Source organism: Girardinichthys multiradiatus, chromosome 23 (assembly GCF_021462225.1).
Source record: "Girardinichthys multiradiatus isolate DD_20200921_A chromosome 23, DD_fGirMul_XY1, whole genome shotgun sequence".
Taxonomy (NCBI): Eukaryota; Metazoa; Chordata; class Actinopteri; order Cyprinodontiformes; family Goodeidae; genus Girardinichthys; species Girardinichthys multiradiatus.
The window spans coordinates 46,492,920-46,510,769 of NC_061815.1; the positions used below are offsets into that span (position 1 = coordinate 46,492,920).

Genomic DNA, 17,850 nt, shown 5'->3' on the forward strand with positions numbered 1-17,850 from the left:
TGGGCTACAGGTGCCGCATTCCCCAGGTCAAGCCACTTTTGAACCAGAAACAGCAGCAGAAGCGCCTGACCTGGGCTACAGAGAAGCAGCACTGGAATGTTGCTCAGTGGTCCAAAGTACTTTTTTCGGATGAAAGGAAATTCTGCATGTCATTCGGAAATCAAGGTGCCAGAGTCTGGAGGAAGACTGGGGAGAAGGAAATGCCAAAATGCCAGAAGTCCAGTGTCAAGTACCCACAGTCAGTGATGGTCTGGGGTGCCGTGTCAGCTGCTGGTGTTGGTCCACTGTGTTTTATCAAGGGCAGGGTCAATGCAGCTAGCTATCAGGAGATTTTGGAGCACTTCATGCTTCCATCTGCTGAAAAGCTTTATGGAGATGAAGATTTCATTTTTCAGCACGACCTGGCACCTGCTCACAGTGCCAAAACCACTGGTAAATGGTTTGCTGGCCATGGTATCACTGTGCTCAATTGGCCTGCCAACTCTCCTGACCTGAACCCCATAGAGAATCTGTGGGATATTGTGAAGAGAACGTTGAGAGACTCAAGACCCAACACTCTGGATGAGCTAAAGGCCGCTATCGAAGCATCCTGGGCCTCCATAAGACCTCAGCAGTGCCACAGGCTGATTGCCTCCATGCCACGCCGCATTGAAGCAGTCATTTCTGCAAAAGGATTCCCGACCAAGTATTGAGTGCATAACTGTACATGATTATTTGAAGGTTGACGTTTTTTGTATTAAAAACACTTTTCTTTTATTGGTCGGATGAAATATGCTAATTTTGTGAGATAGGAATTTTGGATTTTCATGAGCTGTATGCCAAAATCATCCGTATTAAGACAATAAAAGACCTGAAATATTTCAGTTAGTGTGCAATGAATCTAAAATATAGGAATGTTAAATTTTCATCATTACATTATGGAAAATAATGAACTTTATCACAATATGCTAATATTTTGAGAAGGACCTGTATATCATGGGAGAAGAAGTGGAGGTGGTGGAGGAGTATAAATACCTCGGTGTTCACCTGGGCAACAGACTAGAATGGAGATGCAACTGTGAAGCCATCTACAAGAAGGGACAGAGCAGACTGTACTTCTTGAGGAAGCTTAGGTCCTTTGGTGTTTGCAGCAAGATGCTGCATATCTTCTATAAGTCTGTTGTGGAAAGTGTGATCTCTTCTGCCATCATCTGCTGGGGAAGCAGCATCAGAACCAGGGACTTAAAAAAGCTCAACAAGCTGATAAAGAAGGCTGGTTCTGTTCTGGGGACTCCTCTAAAACCTCTGGAGATCATTGTGGAAAGAAGGATTCTTCATAAAATGAAGAACATTATGGAGAACCCTGAGCATCCTCTTCATGAGACTGTCCTACAACAACAGAGTGTCTTCAGTCAGAGGCTTCTTCAGATCTGCTGTAAGACAGACCTCTACAGGAGATCCTTCCTGCCCACAGCCATCAGCATCTACAACGGCTCTTTGAAGAAACCTGCAGAACATGAGCTACAACAACATTTAATTTCCCTTTGGGATTAAAAAAGTATTTTTGAATTTGAATTGAATAACAAGACAGATAGACACTGCATACCTCCGCCAGCCAAGGTGGGGTCACTGACGCCATAGAGAAAAATAAATCCTCTGGATCATCACCAAAATTTAACAGATTCTTCATTGGACTAAAACACACCTCTGGTTAAAAAAAAACATAAGAATTTGTCTTTTTCCATAAAGTTGCTAAAACACACACACACGCATACAGACAGACACACTCAACTGAAAACATTACCTCCTTGGCCGAGGATATAAATGTTCAACGGTCTCTCCTGCTGTCAGATCTTCAGGAAAGCTATTCCACATGTGAGGCCCGAAAACAATGCTTCACTAGGGGATTATATGGTTTCTTTCGGTGTCATCAAGATGTCTTTCAGAAGACTTGAGGGGTTTCGATGTTTTCTACAATAAGGGCACAAGTGATAAACTTGTCAGACTTAAGACATTATTGGGTCTGAAAGTAGTTGAAAAGCCCCTGCAAATTGATTCTAAAATGTACAGGTAGTCATTGCACAGACGTGATAATTGGTGCGTTGTGAGCTCTCTTTTCTAGTTCTTGTCAGCATTTTTGCAGCTGAGTTTTATAATAGTTGTAGAGAGGGTACAGTGTGTTTTAGACAGAGTAGAAAGCAGAGTATTGGAGTATTGTATTTCACCAGTTATATTACCATGTATTACTCTCTACATTGGCCTGACAAATGGTCAGACTCTGGCTATGTTTTTCAGGCATTAATTAGGTATTCTTGATAACATTTCTAATCTGAGATAAAATATATAAAATGTAACCAAAATATATTTTCTTTGATCTGAAGATTTTATTGCCAGAGTTCAATGTTTTACTCTCCATAGGTCATTACCAATTATTAAAATTTCAGTTTTTCCCTGACTGAGCTAAAATTGTTTTGCCATCTATGACTTAATATAAAAAAAAAAACAAATTAAGAAGTGCATCAATTAACCGTGGTTCATCAGGAGACACAGCAGTCTGATCCTTATGTCATCGGCACAGTTGTATACATTAATACAGGGTCTCCTGATGATTGTTTCTAGCGGCAGCATAAATAAATTATATATATATAGAATATGGTTTATTTAATCACTTGAGAAGCTTCTTTAACACTTTGCTTTAAAATTGTCAATCAAGAAAAGGTCTATAGTCACTAAGCATGGACACCTTGAGGTTATACAGTGCCTTGCAAAGTATTCGGCCCCCTTGAACTGGTCAACCTCTTGCCACATTTCAGGCTTCAAACGTAAAGATATAAAATTCAAATTTTTTGTGAAGAATCAACAACAAGTGGGACACAATCGTGAAGTGGAATGAAATTTATTGGATGTGTCAAACTAGTTTAACAAATAAAAAACTGAAAAGTGGGGCGTGCAATATTATTCAGCCCCCTTGCGTTAGTACTTTGTAGCGCCACCCTTTGCTGCAATTACAGCTGCAAGTCGCTTGGGGTTTGTCTCTATCAGTTTTGCACATCGAGAGAATGAAATTCTTGCCCATTCTTCCTTGCAAAACAGCTGGAGCTCAGTGAGGTTGGATGGAGAGCGTTCGTGAACAGCAGTCTTCAGCTCTTTCCACAGATTCTCGATTGGATTCAGGTCTGGACTTTGACTCAGCCATTCCAACACCTGGATACATTTATATGTGAACCATTTCATTGTAGATTTGGCTTTATGTTTTGGATCATTGTCTTGTTAGAAGATACATCTCCTTCCCAGTCTCAGGTCTCTTGCAGACTCCAACAGGTTTTCTTCCAGAATGGTCCTGTATTCGGCCCCATCCATTTTCCCATCAATTTTGACCATCTTCCCTGTCCCTGCTGATGAAAAGGAGGCCCAAACCATGATGCTGCCACCACCATGTTTGACAGTGGGGATGGTGTGTTCAGGGTGATGAACTGTGTTGCTTTTACGCCAAACATATTGTTTTACATTGTGGCCAAACAGTTGGATTTTGGTTTCATCTGTCCAAAGCACCTTTTTCCACATGTTTGGTGTGTCTCCCAGGTGGCTTGTGGCAAACTTTAAATGAGACTTTTTATAGATATCTTTGAGAAATGGCTTTCTTCTTGCCACTCTTCCATAAAGGCCAGATTTGTGCAGTGTACGACTGATTGTTGTTCTATGGACAGACTCTCCCACCTCAGCTATAGATCTCTGCAGTTCATCCAGAGTGATCATGGGCCTCTTGGCTGCATCTCTGATCAGTCTTCTCCTTGTTTGAGATGAAAGTTTAGAGGGACGGCCGGGTCTTGGTAGATTTGCAGTGGTCTGATACTCCTTCCATTTCAATATGATTGCTTGCACAGTGCTCCTTGGGATGTTTAAAGCTTGGGAAATCTTTTTGTATCCAAATCCAGCTTTAAACTTCTCCACAACAGTATCTCAGACCTGCCTGGTGTGTTCCTTGGTCTTCATGATGCTCTCTGCGCTTTGAACAGAACCCTGAGACTATCACAAAGCAGGTGCATTTATACGGAGACTTGATTACACACAGGTGGATTCTATTTATCATCATCAGTCCTTTGGGACAACATTGGATCATTCAGAGATCCTCACTGAACTTCTGGAGTGAGTTTGCTGCACTGAAAGTAAAGGGGCCGAATAATATTGCACGCCCCACTTTTCAGTTTTGTATTTGTTAAAAAAGTTTGACACATCCAATAAATTTCATTCCACTTCACGATTGTGTCCCACTTGATGTTTGAATTTGAATTTTATATCTTTATATTTGAAGCCTGAAATGTGGCAAAAGGTTGAAAAGTTCAAGAGGGCCGAATACTTTTGCAAGGCACTGTATACAGGTCCTTCTCAAAATATTAGCATATTGTGATAAAGTTAATTATTTTCCATAATGTAATGATGAACATTTAATATTCATATATTTTAGATTCATTGCACACTAACTGAAATATTTCAGGTCTTTTATTGTCTTAATACGGATGATTTTGGCATACAGCTCATGAAAACCCAAAATTCCTATCTCACAAAATTAGCATATTTCATCCGACCAATAAAAGAAAAGTGTTTTTAATACAAAAAACGTCAACCTTCAAATAATCATGTACAGTTATGCACTCAATACTTGGTCGGGAATCCTTTTGCAGAAATGACTGCTTCAATGCGGCGTGGCATGGAGGCAATCAGCCTGTGGCACTGCTGAGGTCTTATGGAGGCCCAGGATGCTTCGATAGCGGCCTTTAGCTCATCCAGAGTGTTGGGTCTTGAGTCTCTCAACGTTCTCTTCACAATATCCCACAGATTCTCTATGGGGTTCAGGTCAGGAGAGTTGGCAGGCCAATTGAGCACAGTGATACCATGGTCAGTAAACCATTTACCAGTGGTTTTGGCACTGTGAGCAGGTGCCAGGTCGTGCTAAAAAATGAAATCTTCATCTCCATAAAGCTTTTCAGCAGATGGAAGCATGAAGTGCTCCAAAATCTCCTGATAGCTAGCTGCATTGACCCTGCCCTTGATAAAACACAGTGGACCAACACCAGCAGCTGACACGGCAACCAGACCATCACTGACTGTGGGTACTTGACACTGGACTTCTGGCATTTTGGCATTTCCTTCTCCCCAGTCTTCCTCCAGACTCTGGCACCTTGATTTCCGAATGACATGCAGAATTTGCTTTCATCCGAAAAAAGTACTTTGGACCACTGAGCAACAGTCCAGTGCTGCTTCTCTGTAGCCCAGGTCAGGCGCTTCTGCCGCTGTTTCTGGTTCAAAAGTGGCTTGACCTGGGGAATGCGGCACCTGTAGCCCATTTCCTGCACACGCCTGTGCACGGTGGCTCTGGATGTTTCTACTCCAGACTCAGTCCACTGCTTCGGCAGGTCCCCCAAGGTCTGGAATCGGCCCTTCTCCACAATCTTCCCCAGGGTCCGGTCACCTCTTCTTGTTGTGCAGCGTTTTCTGCCACACTTTTTCCTTCCCACTGAGGTGCCTTGATACAGCAATCTGGGAACAGCCTATTCGTTTAGAAATTTCTTTCTGTGTCTTACCCTCTTGCTTGAGGGTGTCAATAGTGGCCTTCTGGACAGCAGTCAGGTCGGCAGTCTTACCCATGATTGGGGTTTTGAGTGATGAACCAGGCTGGGAGTTTTAAAGGCCTCAGGAATCTTTTGCAGGTGTTTAGAGTTAACTCGTTGATTCAGATGATTAGGTTCATAGCTCGTTTATTGACCCTTTTAATGATATGCTAATTTTGTGAGATAGGAATTTTGGGTTTTCATGAGCTGTATGCCAAAATCATCCGTATTAAGACAATAAAAGACCTGAAATATTTCAGTTAGTGTGCAATGAATCTAAAATATATGAATGTTAAATTTTCATCATGACATTATGGAAAATAATGAACTTTATCACAATATGCTAATATTTTGAGAAGGACCTGTATATTATATGTTAAGTAGCAGTGTTAAGCAGCAGCCATCTTAAAAGCAATTTGAAATACCCATCTGAAATGAATGCAATAAATAATAGCAATGTTCAACACTTTGTTTTGTTTTTTTCCCCAAATGTAATAGAAAGATTTAAATTATGATGTTGTTTTGGATCTAAAAAGCAAGTTCTATGTTTTAGTTGAGATGATTGCTGCACATTTCAGCAAAACACATGGAAGTAATACTGTACCTCCATTCTGTTATGTTGGCAGTAAGTAACAATTTTAGCATATTTTATTACTGACAATAATTCATTATGTCAGATTGTGTTCTTGTCGACTGTTTAGAAAATGGTGGGAATGACAGAGAAAAAGAGAGAAGATGAAAGGGGATACCTAAGGGCTTCAACCCTAGAGGAAGGACCTACATTTATAACTCTGTGTGTTAATCTGTGTGCTCAGCCCCAGACTGACATTTGTCTTGCTTCTTTTGATCTGCCAGAAAGTAAGTAAATTCTTTTGATGAAGTTCAGATGCAGTTCCAATTTACCTGAACCTTTGTTTCACTTTTTGTGAGAACAGACCAAGAACAGCATGATACTGCAGTGCATAATTAAGTCAACAGTGTTGCAGTAGATAAAGGGAATCAAACAAAGCCACCGTTCCATTAAATGTTGATGACCCTTAAAATGAGTAAGAGGCACCCAGCTGTTGTCAGTCATCCTTGGCACCATAGGCTGCCTGTAAAATAGTGTGCTGGTTCTGTCTGTTGGTGATGTGTGTTACTCATAAAAAGCTGTGCCAACACTGCATTTATGAGTCCAACAGCTTACCTGCCATATGCTTTATTCAGTCATTTTCTGTATTATAATATGTGTGTTTTTAGACAATTCAAGGGCAAAAATAGTTGTAAACCGAAAGTGCTGTGTCTTTTAAAGGGATTTTCAAAGTGAGATAAGGCTTCGTGAGGTCAAAAGAGGCTTTGATGTGTTTTTTTCCCCCAGGAAACACTTTTTCTCTTCTTGTTTTCGTAGGTTCAATACAACCAGCTTTTGTTTTATGTTTTGATATTGCCTGAAGACACATAGCAGAGTTTGTTGTCCTGACCACGGGTGGTCTTTGTTTGCTCTTTGCACATAACATACTAGTCTGTTTCCCGAGTGACGAATATTAGATCTTGCTCTGTATATTTTTAATTCAAATGTCAACTGAGGGAAGAAAGTGTCTTTGTGAAGAGATGTTCATTATTCAAGGAAAGCTTTTGTCTGACGTTCTTCAATAATGACAATGACTGCATGAGCACAACTTTCAGACACTTCAGTTTTTCAGTTCACATTTGTTTGTTTCTTCACTTTTTCTATACGGTGTAGCAAATAGCACTGATGTATCAAATTAACAGGCTTTTAGTTATGAAACATGGAACTGAACTGTGGTGCATCCATATTTTGTCAGTTGTCCTCCAAATCTTGTTACAACGCTAATGGATGCCTCATTTGCATAATTGATTTACTTAACCATATGGGGGCAGATTTACTGCCCACGGGATTGTGGTGCACAATACGGCTGTTTTTTCTGGTTACAAGTAAGGCCACTAATTCCCCTTTTCCACTGAATCGATCTGGCCCTACTCGACTCCACTCGCTTTGCAAGCATTAACATTACTGTTTTTTTCCGTACCGGTACGTACTTTCTTGGTTCCTGCTCCTGAGCACTGACATGTGACATGAACAGACTGCTGTTCACTGATTGCCCATGGGACAACCCTAACCCTAACCCTGCCCACTGTGCAGGGAAAAGTTAATAAAACAAATTTTTTATCTTCCACCTCAGCCCTAGACCCTTCTGCTTCCACATGTTTGCCATCAACCATATCAGAAGATGTTGATGCTTCCTTTGCTTTCCCCTTCCACCTGTGTGTCTCAAGAAGTCAGGTGAAGAGACAACTGGAGAGACTGAATCGGAATAAGGCTGCAGGTCCAGGTCATGTCAGCCCTAGAGTCCTGAAGGCCTGTGCAGAGCAGCTCTGTGGGATTCTGCAGCACCTCTTCAACCTTAGCCTGGCCCAGAAGAAGGTTCCAGTGTTGTGGAAGACCTCCTGTCTTGTTCCGGTACCAAAGAAAACTCACCCATCAGTCCTCAATGACTATAGACCTGTTGCCCTGACATCTCACATCATGAAGGTCCTAGAGAGACTCCTGTTGGCCCACCTGAGTAAGCAAACAGTAAACCATCAGGACCCCCTTCAGTTTGCTTATCGCTGTGGAGTTGGAGTTGAAGATGCCATCATACACCTGCTTCAACAAAGCCACTGTCATCTGGACAAAGCGACTAGCACTGTGAGGATCATGTTCTTTGATTTCTGCAGTGCATTTAATACAATCCAACCTGATTTGCTTTGTCAGAAACTCCAGAAGACTCAAGTGGAGGCCTCAACAATCTCCTGGATCAAAGACTACCTGACAAACAGACCACAGTTTGTGAGGCTGAAGGGTTGTGAGTCTAACCAGGTAGTCAGCAGCACAGGAGCACCACAGGGGACTGTACTCTCACCATTCCTTTTCACTCTGTACACCTCAGACTTCCAGTACAAGACAGACTCCTGTCATCTGCAGAAATACTCGGATGATTCTGCAGTCGTGGGTTGGATCAGAGATGGACAAGAAGCTGAGTATAGGAAGGTGGTGGACCGCTTTGTGGCATGTTGTGGAAACAATCATCTCATTTTTAACATGACTAAAACAAAGGAGATGATTGTAGATTTTAAGAGAAACAGGAATAAGTCAAAAACTATTTCTATCATGGGAGAAGAAGTGGAGGTGGTGGAGGAGTATAAATACCTCGGTGTTCACCTGGGCAACAGACTAGAGTGGAGATGCAACTGTGAAGCTATCTACAAGAAGGGACAGAGCAGACTGTACTTCTTGAGGAAGCTTAGGTCCTTTGGTGTTTGCAGCAAGATGCTGCATATCTTCTATAAGTCTGTTGTGGAGAGTGTGATCTCTTCTGCCATCATCTGCTGGGGAAGCAGCATCAGAGCCAGGGACTTAAAAAAGCTCAACAAGCTGATAAAAAAGGCTGGTTCTGTTCTGGGGACTCCTCTGGAACCTCTGGAGATCATTGTGGAAAGACGGATATTTCATAAAATGAAGAACATTATGGAGAACCCTGAGCATCCTCTTCATCAGACTGTCCTACAACAACAGAGTGTCTTCAGTCAGAGGCTTCTTCAGATCTGCTGTAAGACGGAGCGCTACAAGGAGATCCTTCCTGCCCACAGCCATCAGCATCTACAACGGCTCTTTGAAGAAACCTGCAGAACATGAGCTACAACAACATTTAATTTCCCTTTGGATATAAAAAAGTATTTTTGAATTGAATTGAATTGAATTGAATTGAATTGAATTGAATTTAATTTAATTTGAATGAGCAACTACAGCAAAATTAAGGATCACAATGGCCAGAGCGGGTCAAACTGGAATATAATTTTACTGTTTACAAATTATAAACCATGCCTAAAGGCTAAATGGACACATCAGCTTTCTGAATTACATATAGGCAGAGCATTGTGTAAGAATTATGATTATTGATTAATTAATATTTATCAAGAATTATAATTTACAATCATAATTCGAAAAAGATTAATTTCTTAACCAAAAATCATTACTTACGAATCGACATCAGAGATGCCCTCTGGTGTTGTAATTATGGCTCAAAGCCCTTGATAATTACAATTATTAAATTCTCAGTAATAATTGGAAACTATTAGATGCCACTGTTTAATCAACCGCTTCCCCGAAGGTGGGGGAACTTCGACCTTATTTTGACAGACAAATCACTCTTGCTCAAAATAAACACAAACGCCTTCTCTTTATCTACGTAAATATTTATTGAATCAACAGACTGATCCACCTTGCTATTCTGATTCAATAATATTCACCTAATCAAGCAAATTCTACACAAAAGGGGTAAAATAACTAACTAAACAAGATAAAACAACATTGAGTGTGTATGAAGTCAAACCAGCAATTATGGCAAAACAATAGAAAATATGGTACTGAGCAAAGCTTTGGGAGCGGCCTCCACCAGGCTGTAGTCATAAAACTCCCAAAAATGGAGCTTGGCGAAACACAAAGGGTCATAAAACCTTTAAGCGGCAACCAGTGGAAAAACACAAAGAGTGAAGACAAAGGAATAGTGAGTATTCCACCATGAGGTTCTAGCAGTCCAACTTTAAGTTCACCTGAATCTGTGCTCAGGTGTTCAAACACAGTGAGATGCGCACAGCTTCCACCAAGCACGGCGGCTTCAGAGTCCAACAGCAATCAAAGTTTCAATAAGACATATCATGCTCATACAACTGAGAACACATTGGACTATAAGTGGCAATTCTAAATAGCTCTAAAATCCTATTCTATCCTGCCCAAGCTATTGGGGGGGGGGGGGAGTTGTTACACGTCCGTAACAAACTCAAAGATATGACAAAGATATGTAAGCATTTCAATTGGAACGAAAACAAAGAGGAAAATTTTGTCTCCTTGGAAAACCTTTGGCCAGTGGGGAAAATTAATGAAAACCCATGTGTGAGTTTCTTCTCCAGAAAGATGTATGCCTCCATTGCGTGGTAACCGGTCTTGGTTTCCAGCGGGGAAAAGGCAAAGGTGGGCGTCTCCTGTGTCCTTATATAGTCCACTGTGACATCAGAGCTGTGACGCCCCTTCCTATCAGCCGCAATACCTGCTGGGAATTGTGGTGGCAGACCATACTGGGTTATATAGTACCAGAGTGGAGGTATAGTAGCGAACAAATGGCTGATTCCACATAAAATCAGCAGTTCAGACACACTAACATTTCCTCCAAAAGACACAAAACAATACCACAGCATGTTGGTTTAGATATTTATTGTCCTTAAGGAGCCAGCATCTGTAGGAGAAGGGAGCAGGCAGAGAGTAGCTGCCTGTAATCAGACTGCCTATATCAGATCAAAGAGGAAGACACCTCAGCTGAATCTGTGGAGCATGAATGTCCAATATCCAACCTAAAACTAACTTCACCGTGGTCAAAGGTCTGTGGTTTTGTGCTTTAACGTATTTGTCCCCATTATTGCCATGACTGAGACAAAAACTTCCACATGAAGTCCAAAATTGTAACTTCTTTAGGCAAATTCTGGAGCTGAACATTTGCAGAGGTGGTGGTTTCTGCTTTTATTGAAGGTGCCTCCACAGTGGAATTTAAGTAAAGAATAAGACAGGGCTTTAAGAACTTTAGACAAAATAAATGAAAAATGTACTGCTGGCAAACAATAGCCTCTTTTCCACCAAAGGTTCTGGAATTTACATACCTAGGATTTTTTTTTTACCTGGGTTAAAGGAATCCCAGAGAATTTGTGTGCTTTATGTTTCCACTGCTCTGAAAGGTCACAAAAACTAAATTTTATCAGCCTGATGGGGCTAAGTTTAGAGATTTTAAATAATCTCTTTCCCAGTGTCACCCTGTCAGATGGAAGTAGTTAAACAAACAGATACAGACTTGGGGCACATATTAATCTGACTCAGAATTTTAAACTCTGCTTGTCGGGGTTTTGCAGTACGAATTACTTTTAAGGATTTCCACTCGTGATGTTAGAAAATGTAAGCTCTAAGCTAAATTAATTATCAAAAATAACACAGTCTCTCACTTTGTCCATAATGTGCTTATGGCTGTCATTTTCATCATTCTGTGTCCGTTGATTTCAAACATATAACCACACAACTGAATTTACACAGCATTTACATTCATATTTTGGCCCAATCAGTAATGAATATATAAAGGTCTGAGTAATCATAAATAATTTCAAAGCTTTCCTAATTTCTAAACTGACAGAATTATTAGTATGATTATGTCAGGACTATGGTCAGAAATTAGCTTTGACTGGACTAAGGTTGACCAAGAGTGTGTGGCCATTCATCCAACATAGATACATCTAGAATCAGAGTGACCATCACAACCAATGACTTAAAAAATCATTTTGATACATTGAACAAACAAACCTTTATATAGATGACTATAAGAGTGAGGATAACAGATCGGAAAATAAAAGGTCTTTCTTCCTCTAGAAAAATTAGTCAGACTAAATTAATTTATTGACTTGTTGTGCACTGAAAACAAAACTCTGCTTAATCATTATTTAATGCATTCAGGCACAGTAAGCTTTGTGTGCATACCTTTGGGCCATGAAATTATCAAAGCACATCCACGATGAAACCTTATTTCAACTAGGAGGTTATTCCAAACTTTTCCATGCAGCAGGCAGAATGTGAGATCGGATCTGGTCCACGGTGTGAGTTGGGTGAAAACCAAATGATATGGTTAAGACATTTGTGCACACTGAATTCAATACCTCTCGACTTTTCCTCCAAGTTGGACAAAAAGGTGCTTATAAATAAATAGGAATATTATTAAAGAGTTGCCATTCCATTAATTAAAGAAGTGAAAGTCCCACATAGTGATGTGTTTCCAAGTGTTTATATATATTAATTTCTTATGATGATATCTTACAGCCACTGAAAAACAATTTTTTTGCATGAGCTACTACATCAGTTTGAAGTGTTATGAAGGCAATCACCCTGTGGCCCTACTGAGGTGGCCTGAATCTTCTGAAGGAAGTAACTGGGTAATCTACAGATTACCCAGTTACTTGTGCACCCTGGTCTGCCACACATTTTCCTTCCACTCAACTTTCGATTAATATGCTTGAATACAAAATTCTGTAACATAACATTTCAGTATAAAAGAAAATCCTTTTTTTTAAAAATATATCACTTTGTGTTCAGTGACCCTATATAACATTCAATGTAATTATATTTGATGGCCTCTATAATTCTTAAATAATACATGTTTATAACTGAAAATGATTTTGTCAAGTCAAAAGTCAAGGGCTTTGCTCTGACTGGTATTCAATTGATAGTAACTGCTCCAGAGTTTCTTTCATGAGATAGAAACTCTAGAGCTACCTCTTTTATGTTAGACTGCTCGGATAAAAGCAACTTCACAGTTAAAGGCACATGTCAGTCCACCAGAGATTTGCCAAATACCTCCTGAACACCCACTCACATAACACTGTCATATTGACACATGTCAATTTGAAAATCTCACACATACACATAACAAAACAAAAAAATTGCCTTCAGAACGTCTAAAATGTCAGAGAGAGATGCAGGTGTTGTGGAATTTTCTTATCAAAGTGGGTAGAAGTTGACTCAGAACAAGAGAAAATCCGGACTTTGTCTTTATAAGTTTTATTCAAAGGCATCAGCGTTTGAATGACTCTGTCACCAAGCAAGTCAGTTGAACAGATCAACATTTTCACACAGTATTTATACCAGAACATGACAGTGTTATCTCAACTGCAAAGAGTCTGTGTTTTATGACCCAAACCCTTCTTAAGTTCAAAAGTGACAAGGTTATCTAGGAACAGACCTAACTGCCCTTCCTGACATTGTCCTAAAGATGGGTCTGAACCATTAAACTTCTGATAATGGCTTTTACAGCTTCTTCCTCTAACACAGATGTTCTGAGGAGTAAAAAAGGTTATACACTGTGAAATGCTTACTGCAAGAATTTCCATCACACAGGCAGAAGCCTTAAGAGCACCACTGAAGATACCTGAAATTTACTGTACAGTCTAAATGTATAAAGGGAAGATACATAGTAACTATAGCTTTTAAAGGTAGATTTGAGCAAAAGATGCTTTAATCAAATGTTAACAAAAGGGTATAAAAAACATTTAAATTAGACAATGAGACCTTTCTGTTTTAATGAGTTAAAAAAATGATTTAGTAATTTGGAGGAAAATTAAACACGTTTAAAACCAACCATTTTAAATAGCACTTTTTAATTAATTCTTTAACCAATCTGGTACCTCTCAGATCTTTGCATTTCCTCAATTTATTTGACTGATAAATCACTATTGTTTTGCGTTTCTAGTCCATCCAGCATGTTTCATAAAGCGACTGAGTCAATTTGTATCTTCAGACTGAGAGCACTTAATGCAGTTTTTTTGCATTTTAAGCCTCAGTATGGAGCCTCTGCTGCTGTGTGGATTATATCTAAACAGTACCAGCAAGTGATTCAGCATTCAGCATGATGCACAAGATCCTGTAAATTTACAGAACACTGATCACATTTCAAGCTGAAATCAAGCTGAACTAACGATGGGTTATGGGGTGGCTTAATTCTGATTTATTTTTGGCTCTCAAGCTTCCAATCAATCATTATCTTTGCATAGACAAAAATGGATTTCATATGCACCTGGCACCCACAAACACATTCTAAATTGCCTTGCAGACAATTTAGTACAATTGCTTGTTGAAAATCTTTGTGAGCATCCTCTGACAGCATTGATTAGTCATATTCCTGTGAGTACATGGGACGTTTGCAGTGTAATCCCGCAGGCGTCCCCAGTTTAGAGCATGGTTATTTCAAACGTTTTTGACCACGTTCAGATCTAGTAAATTGCACATTAATCCCACTGGGGAGCTTGCATCCTGGAGTCCAATAGAGTCTCGCTAAATTTTGACAAAGCAGCTTACTGTAATTCCATGAAGCTGACCGTTGCTGGCTATTGCATCATCATCCAAGGCTGTCAGTAATTCAATCCTCTCCCACTGGCCCAGCCGAAGACTCATCCGTGTACTTTGAAGGCGTGCGGGTGTCTGAACATTCATCTTACATCTATAATTAAGGATATGATTTTTGGTTCATAGAAGTGCATATGACATTATTTTTCAATCTTGCATTTATGGAACAGCATAATGGGGGGAAAGGTTGTGGTTATAAGTTAATGAATACATTTTTTGGGGCACATAAATTTGGCAATTAAACGTTTTCAAAAAATTCTGAGCCTAATCAAAGACAAACATTGAATTATCACATATTTTGTAATAGTAAGGTAGCTCAAACCTTATGAAAAAAGGCTAGTACCTGAGATGAATATGCCTGTTTTGGTCTTTTGGAACGGATGTTTTATCTACTGTTATGCACACTGTTATATTTGGAGTTTCATATTAACCCCACATAGAGCAGATGCACCATATAATGCATGAAATTGTACATGTTATTAATACATTTTCAGCTTTGGTCTGTGTGATCAACAAATTGCTTTTGTCTTTTGTTATTTTAATTGAATGATATACTTCAACACAGGTAGATTTTGATTGAATTTCGATACTTGGGGTCGATTCATTTATTTAGGTAATTTTGAAGCCTAGAACCATGCCTCTGCATTTGTCAGGCTTTAGATTTTATTGTCAGCAGGGTAACATTTTTGTTCCCGGCACAGGTCTTATCTCACAGGCACATTACAACTGAAAGACCAAAATTGGTAAATAAATTCTCCAGATTACACACTGTAAAACACAAACATGGCACAAATCTTTCTCTATGCCCCAGAGATATTATGTTTATAAATGCATGTTATGCCCTCGGGATTTGGTTTAGTTAGATGGGGTCTTGGCATTCCTATGATCCTAAAGGCTGTGTCACTAATGGTTTTAAGTTTTGACTGGTCTGAAAATGATAAAACATTGCTGAAGAAGGTTGGATGTACAATGCTTTAATGTGAATTGTTTGATGGTGTTCCAATACTCCAGAAAAGATGGGTCATCTGTCTGCCGTGCAATGAGGGTGGTATCATCATAGTAATTGAAGAATGATATGGCTGGTGAGGGAATAAAGGGCTCTGGTGTATGGTGTGTACAAGAAAGGGCTCAGCACACACCCTTGTGGTGCTCCGGTGTTGGTGCCAAGTTGGTGGCAGCTAGTCATCTATTAGTCAGGGAGTTATGCTGAAGTCACAGTTAATTCCTTATCTAATAATTAGACTTCGCCTTCTCAGCATTTCTGTTAATAATTAACCTAGTCATCACCCATTAAGAAATGTACTGAACTATATGCAGAACATTGTCTTTGGTGTACTTTAATATAATTAAAAGGTTTTCATAACTTCAATTATATAATAAATACATTTTTATATACACATCATACAACGCTCAAACATAAAATCACATGAAAAAAATCATCACCAGTCTACCCAATTCATATTGAGTGAAGGAAACTGGAGATCTTTTCCACTGGAGGCGACAGTGGCTCAGTGAGAAGAGTAGTCGTCTTGAAATTCAAGTTGAGTTTGATCCTAGCTTCTTCCTGCAACATGTCAATGTGCTCCTGGGCAAGACATTTAATCTCAATTTGCCTACCAATCTGCGTATTGGTGTATGAATGTATCTGCAACTGGGTGAATGTGGTTCTAGTGTAAAGCACTTTGAGTGGTTGATATGACTGGAAAAGCGCTATAGAAATTCAGTCCATTTACCATTACTTAGCTGTGCTTGGCTAATTGCTATAATACCCTTTACCCCTCAGTATTTACTAATCAAGTGATTAAAAATGTAGTTGTGTTTGTTTTCTAAAAACAGAGCTAAAAGCTCTATGTAGTCATTGGCACCACTGTCTAGTAATACTTTTTTCCCCCTGAGGAAATCAAAATGTTGAATAGATAAGTATGAGTGACCTGTATAAAAGTTTGTGTGACCTGAAAGACAGAACAAGGAGGAAAACAAGAATGCTTTCTTTATGTGCAGTTTCTCCTGCAGCATGCCAGGTATTTTCCCCAAAGGAGTGTATTTTTTGCCAGTAAATGCCAATGGTTAACTTTTTGATTTCAACAAAGCCAGGATGCCAGGATTTCCTAAGAAATGCATGTTTAACTCTTGGCATTACATTTGTACTTTTGTTGGCATAGCAAATAAAAGTTGGTGGCATATTAGTTGGTATTAGATAACTGTAAAATGTATTTCTAATGTTTTAAACGTTGTGAAAACTCAAGTGCAAAAGTTTTTTACCTTTCCTTTTTCTTCAACAGGTAACATCTCAGGTAGGCATTCCTGCTTGTAGTGCTGTGTTTATGCTTGTTATTATTGCACTATAGCCACAAAAAGCCCATAAAGCTGCAACGGTGCCTGCACCAGAAACATGTTGAACTATACTTAACTCATCACATGTTTGAAGTGAAATTATTGACATTAAAATCTTAACTTAAAGAAGATATATTCATAACAATTTGACAGTAAATGTACAAAGCCAACAGTAAGCACCAGGTAAAATCTACAGATACGTTAAAAGAAGAGTTTTAGGTTTGCATCAATTTTTACTGCTGTAAGTAATGTAAACAAGTGCAATTTACCTTTTACTATTTCAGACCAGAATAAAGTGAAGTTTCTGCTTTATTTTAATGTGACTTGTTCCTAGATAAATGCCCTTTTCAAAAGTTTATTTTTCTTGTTAGAGGAAAAAGCAATACATACTTGACAGGCTTCCATGCAATAGAGTGTAGTTTAGTTTTTTCACCTACACTCATTGTTTGCCTCTTTTCAAAGTTTTTTGAAGCTGACAGGAAATTTCTTTGAAAGTGCCTCGTCACTGGAGGTCAGCTATCCCATGAGTAGCCCCTTCAACACCCTCTCAAAGGTGACCTAGCACTGGCAGCTTTATTAATTATAGTTTCTTGAGGGCTGTGGCCTATTTGTAAATCCTCCTCCACCCGCCCTTGTCTGCCTTCCTTCTGAGCAGTTCTACACTGGCCCGTACATTCTGCAGAGAGCTGGGTGCTGCTGATAGCTAAGGTGAGGGTGATGAGGTGACGTGGAGGAATCATGTCGACAGTCTCCGCCGTGACTCGTTCCACCCCTCTGAGTTTCATTTCTCCCCCGCCTTCATTTTTCATTTAAGAAGGTGACACAATATGCTCTCAGCCCAAGCGGCCAAAAAGGTACCATCAATTTCCCCTCGTATTGTAAAGCTCTTATGCTTCACTCATACGGAGTTCAGAAGTCAGACCTGAGCTCAGCAGAATAAAATGATAAAGGAATTACACG

General features: G+C 39.6%; 1 protein-coding gene across 3 annotated transcripts in view; it reads left to right on the plus strand.

Annotated features, from left to right (window-relative positions):
* fstl5 (follistatin-like 5) overlaps positions 1-17,850 on the plus strand; it is a 286,679-nt gene that overhangs the window by 187,550 nt on the left and 81,279 nt on the right. For 2 of the 3 annotated variants that reach the window (XM_047353775.1, XM_047353777.1), the window contains exon 8: positions 16,839-16,850. The exons of the other annotated variant lie outside the window; for it this stretch is intronic. In XM_047353775.1, coding sequence (XP_047209731.1) covers positions 16,839-16,850 — 12 coding nt within the window. The remainder of the gene's footprint in view (positions 1-16,838; positions 16,851-17,850) is intronic. 3 annotated transcript variants of the gene reach the window in all.